Raw genomic sequence first — 6,000 nt, 5'->3', positions numbered from 1 at the left:
AAAAACCCAAAGGCAGCCCAGCCAAAAATAAAACCTTTTTTTTTTTTTTTTCTGTGGCAAATGGGAAATAAAAAGGTATACTTGTACTGTCTAAGGCAATGTGTGCGTGCTTGCATGTCTTTTGTGTTTAAACCTGATTTAGTATTTTGCTAGAGCTTACTACTGTTAAGGTCCACGTCTTAATGTTCTTACCCTTCTCAGGGTGTCCTTGCAGGACGTTATAGGATATGATGTGTATTTCTACTACCACCACAACTCTACACTCAATTTTCAAGCTACCTGGCATGGAGGGTGTCCCTGCCCATGGCAGAGGGGTTGGAACAAGATGGTCTTTAAGGTCCCTTCCAACCCAAACCATTCTACGGTTCTATGATTCTATTAATAAACAACATTTAAACATGTCACTATTTCAGACATTAAGAACAGGATTAGCTTTTCAGAAGGCATTTATTAGGCATAAAATTGTCATGTGCTTAAAAAAGAACAGAAAGTACAGTTGCCTGTATCCCTGCGGAGAAGTTGGCCATTACTGTAACCTGCTGAAATACCTTCAGCATTTAGTGAAGGTAAACAGACTGTAAAATATTTGGAACAAAATTTAAGTCTAAATATTAGAAAATGGTATTTCACTGTGGATGAAAAATGTGTGAATACAAAGACATACTCCCCCCTCCCACGCTGCATTTATAAATCCATTTGTTAATCCCAGGAGAAACCCAGATATGACTGATGCAACTTGGTAAACAAGAACACACTTTGCAGTCACAGAGAAGGCTATGAATAAAGCTATTAAAACTTTATATGTTGGGTCCCAGCAGCCTCACGTCTCCATAACATTAAATATTTATATGTCGAGAATTTTCAATGTGGAAAAGCAATACTGGCTTCATATGTAACCAGAAAAATTTATGGCAGGATGTGTTTGGTTTTCCACATGGGCTACGATTAAAAAATAATACTTAGACATTGCCATTACACATGGTAGGTATCTGTGACTCTTTATTTTTGGTAGAAATCAGTAAACCCTTTCACTGTGAATAGTTAAGCACAAGGTGATAGTTAGTAGACCTCTCTCCTGAGCCCTCCGGAACACTCCTGCCCTGATGCCGCAGGGAGACGCCGGGCAGACGGCAGTGGCACACCGTGGCCTACTGATGCGTGGCGGCTTGTCTGACCGCGGTTCGGCAGGTGGCGGTGTGCCAGTGCCCACGGGGACCTTGCGTGACAGTTCTCTCGGGTTTAAACCGTTCTATTTTAAAAGGGGTCTAATACCCCTAAGGACTTGCTCCAGGCATGGATGACCACAACCGGAGAACCAACACTGGACAGACTAAACTAGCACTATTTTCAACGTTATCCTCAATCAGCAGAGCCAATCACATAAGAGAATGTTAGTGACAGCAGGTATTGAATTTCCCCACTCCCAGAAAACAGGGGTGTATCTCTGGAGAACTGACTATCTAGACACCTTAAAAAAATTATTTGCTTTCCTTATGACGATTTTGGTTCTCAGTAACAGTGCTGTCCAGACTTTGAGCATTCCCTGCTAACATCTCTTCTGGGAACTGAGTGCTTTCAGTCTAAATAGGAGACTGTACGGTATTTTATGCAGAGGAAGCCTAAGGAACTTTGAAATGAGTTTATGGGAGTGATCTTCCATGCACCATCTCCCTGTCAAATTTCCTTTTGTAGGAGGAAGACTGGTACGCTACAGAGCTACGGTCACTCTCTCCTTCACAGCGTTTGAGACCGATTTCCCAGGTGTTCAGTGTCCCTTTGTTTCAACTGGTAAGTGAAGACACAAACAGTGCCAACTACTGCTAGCTTAAAAGAAGCAAGACCAAAACCAACCAACCAAAATGACACCGTACTATTTCATGTCACATTGCTCTGCAGCATGTTTTTCTAACAGGTTCTGCAGTTTGATATGAAAGGACGACTAAAATACACTGCCTGTGTGATCACTTCTAATTTTGAACCCCAGTGTAATTCCACAGCTATTTTTCTGCTTCTCAGCTGGCCACGTCACACTGATACAAACAATTTATTGCTAAATCTGATGTCCTTCTGGTGGGCTCCATGTTAAATGCAGAGAGACCACGTGATCTCATAACCCCTGAAGGCACAAGCCTGAGATCTTAGCACTGATCAATATCCATCAGCACTGTGGTACAGTGCTCAGCCCAAATTAACCTGCCTAGCCTGTTAAGAATGCTGTAACAAGAATGCAGTTTATATTCTTTTATTGAGTTTTTTATAAATTGCATGAAAGGTATAAATTTTTCATCACAAACACACAAAAAACCTTCCAACTGATTAATTGATTAGCTGAGTAGTTTTGATTTTTTTGCATTCTGAACGGCGCACACTGCCTGTAGCAGACTGTTCTGAAACTAAGGAGAGAGTGTGGTAAAAGAACCTGACTTATTTAAGAGGATTTTTTAAATCATGAACAGAAGGAATGCTACAGCCACTGAAAAGCTGCTACTGTATTACAGGGCTTGTCATCACCTAACTGCTTTTGCACTGCCTTATAAAACAGCACCAGCATTCATCCAGCTATATTTAGCTGAATGATGATCCAACTTTTATGGTATATATTAATAATGCATTGGAAACATTTGTGCATTGCCTAACAGCACAGATAATTTTTGTTTAATTTGTTTCTATACTATGTTGGTGAAGCACTGCAACAGAGAAAATAAATTCTGGGCTTTCAGGCTTGATGGATTCATCATGTTTATGATTTGGTAATGAGTATTATATTCAATTAACAGTGTATTTGCAGTTAATGATAAACATTAACTTTAAAGTCTGATAATGCCTTAGCCCTTCCCGACACAAGTCACAATAAACCCCTTTCAAATACTCATTTTCTATTCCTTTTTATTGAAAAATGAGAACACATACACTCCTTCCTTTTCAGCACAACCCATGAAAGGGTCCCCAGACTATTTCATATGCTCATGACGTACCCAAAGATAAAAAGGGAAGGCTGACTGGCTGAGCACACTTCTGTGTGCCTCTTCTGTGTGCCAAAAGATAGGGAACAACAGCTTAGCACAGGCATGTTTCCCAAATACTTCGCTTTAAAGTCACAATGCTCTATGTAACAGGCCTACAGAAGTTTTAGCCTATCTGATTTAAGGGTTCCTTCCAACATTAGCTTTCCTTTAAATTGATTAGCCATGATCCACTGGAAGGAGAGAGAAAAACCTTGTGAACAAAGCCCCCTAATCCTGTGCATTAGGATTTCACGGGTAGTTATCTTTACGGAAGGCCCATGACCAGCGTCAGCAGCAGCTCACGTTGCCTATCGGTTACCTCTCTGGGACTGGCTTCTCATATGCTCAGCTTTCCTTTGTTCCAACTTCAATTCCCACATGATGGCAAATACGGCATGCTCTCACACAGGACTGACTAGTACTAATACTAAATATAAAACAAAGCATTTTTTCTGGGAAGTCTGACAGTCAGGGGCTAGAAAGACCCAGAACATGAACAACGGCTGCTGCCAGGGCCAGGGCCGGGTTAAGTGAACCTGTAGCATTACCCAGCACAGCTGACAGGTACACAGGCTTCCCGAGTCCAGACCACAGCTCCGATCTTCTTCTGCACCCACACCAAGTTGGAAGTTCAATCTGTCTCCTGACATGGTTGACTCATTATGCTCACTTGGTATTTTAGGGAACCCTAATGTGTTTTCGATTTGTTTAAAATCTGTAGGCTCTCCAAATACTGCTTGGTCTCAAACTCCAGTTTTGTGCTCTTGGTTGTGTCTATACCTCAGTTGCCAGACACTCAAAAACACGCACTTCAGAAATAAGAAAGGAACACTAGTGCCAACCTATTTTCAAATACTTTTTCAATTCTTTCTTCAATGACAAAAAGAACAGCACTTATGTTCATGCGTAGGAGGATGAAAAAACCCCCCAAACAAATCAATATCAGGTTTTACTTGAAGCTTGAGCAATACAAGTTGCAGCATGTGTCATGCTTTCAAATTTTATAGTCTATATTTACACACCCTTGAGCTGGAGAGATCACTGATACAAAGCACATGACATAAATGATTGACATATCTGCCGCATTATGTTATTTAGTTAAAACCCCAAAGAACTTACTTTCCTTCATAAAACAGTATTCTAAGCATAATTTGTTATTGTAAGGCTGAGAAAGCCGCCCCCTCCAATTTTCAGAAACTATGTTATCTTAAAATGAATTCACTGGGAGTTGAAAAAAACCCCACTGTTTATCCCTATGGTTATATATATGGAGAAGAGACATTTAGAAAGAATATTTAAAAAGCACATTTAAAAATGGTACTACGTAAAATTCTCTTACAGGCTAATACTATTTCCTCTCAGTGTTCTGTTCCAATTCCATGGAATTTTTTCCAAAGCGTCCACCTACACAGTCATAGTGTTTTAAAGCTCTAAGACCTAAGTACACTGTACAAATAAGGATGCCACCATTTTTTTGGAATGTTCTATTCTTAAAATAATATACATTTGAGTATAGTACTTTACAAACACAAGAAAAATGGCCATTACAAAAATCTGGACTTTCTTCTTGTTTTGAGTGACACTGAAGGTAGTAAATTTTACCAAATGAGTGGAACAAATCCAGCTTTGAAAGAGTGCCTTGTAATAACCCAATTTTAATGAGTGGACATAAACATAGAATAGAATGAAGATACACTGGATCTAGTTTTGCATATCTTAAACTCAGGTGCTAACAGTAGTACACCTTACTAAAACATCATTCTCCCAGGCTAATTAGTCCTTCTAAAAAACACAGAGAAGCAGAGACAATTAATCTCAGTGAGTATCATACTAACCCGGTCCAGTTTAAGGACATAATGTACTGTGTTCTTCTCCTCTGGAGACACATGCTTACTGTCTAAGACTTAGTAACCCCATCATCTTCAACTGTCAGTCACTACTTCCATCCTGCGTGGCCCAAAGGCACTTTCAGCCGAAGAACTGAATTTTACACGGAAAAGGAACGGCAGTGTGTCTCATCTTTCCTTGAGAAGATACACAAACAGCACACACCAATTTGACCTTCTAACGTGCCATTCAGCAGAGTATCTACTTACTTTTCATCCCAAACATGATCACCTCTGTGGAATACAACTAGGTTATTGTCAGGGTCCAGAGCCAACCCAGAAACTTGGCCTAGTTTGAGGCCTAACCCAGGCCACTCCATAGCCTCTTCTATGTGGAAATCTGACCAAAGAAACAAACAAACAGAAGATGGATGTTCATATAGCATATTTATAAAATAACATGTTAAACTGGCATTTGGTACAGGCTGTTGGGAACTACATGAACATTTTCTCACATGCAGTATTTCCATTAATGCATTGCAATTTAATTCCAAGCATAGTTTTATTGTAGTAAAGCATGCACAAGCACCGACATCCTGCTACAGTACAGGATGACAGAAACTTCCAAACCGCTTTTGACTCCATTCTTTTTTCCACCCTACAAGGATACAGGTACACAGACTCCAGAAGTTTTAGGAGATCTGTGAATACTTCCTACAGTGAAAGATTCCAGAAATACGCAGCTACTATCCAAAATCAGCAGGCAAATTTAAATATTAACCTATTGGTGTTTTATTAAAAAATGCATTACAAAGACTATGAATCACTAAACCAAGTACGTATCAGAAGTGCTTAATTCATGAATCATTTCAAAAAAGCTTTTAACACTAAAAAAAAAACAAACCACCAAACAGACAGGGAAGGAAGAAAAATAGCAACGAGAGGCAAATGTAACAGTCATTCTGTGAAGTTTGCCTATGACATTCTTAGAGCCAAGATATGGATTAGTTCTGGATAGTGTTCATATCCTAATCCAAATATTATAGGCACTAATAGGAAATAGATGTCTAAACCTAGTGAAAGAGATGAAGAAGGGTAGATTACCTGTCATGGTTTACACCGCAACACACTGCTTTTAAGAATAAACACTGTATAGTTTTTAAGTAACA

At 39.5% G+C, this 6,000-nt stretch overlaps 1 protein-coding gene across 1 annotated transcript in view; it reads right to left on the bottom strand.

The window, feature by feature from the left end:
- The window catches only part of PAM (peptidylglycine alpha-amidating monooxygenase), a gene marked incomplete at its 5' end in the record, with an annotated part of 40,756 nt that overhangs the window by 10,150 nt on the left and 24,606 nt on the right, over nt 1-6,000 (bottom strand). Inside the window, one exon of the mRNA XM_010148247.1 lies at nt 5,102-5,231. Coding sequence (XP_010146549.1) covers nt 5,102-5,231 — 130 coding nt within the window. The remainder of the gene's footprint in view (nt 1-5,101; nt 5,232-6,000) is intronic.

The sequence above is a fragment of the Eurypyga helias genome, unplaced genomic scaffold (assembly GCF_000690775.1).
Source record: "Eurypyga helias isolate BGI_N326 unplaced genomic scaffold, ASM69077v1 scaffold29203, whole genome shotgun sequence".
In the NCBI taxonomy this organism is placed as follows: domain Eukaryota; kingdom Metazoa; phylum Chordata; class Aves; order Eurypygiformes; family Eurypygidae; genus Eurypyga; species Eurypyga helias.
Note: the sequence above shows the minus strand (reverse complement) of the source record. Positions and strands in the feature narration are given on the sequence as shown.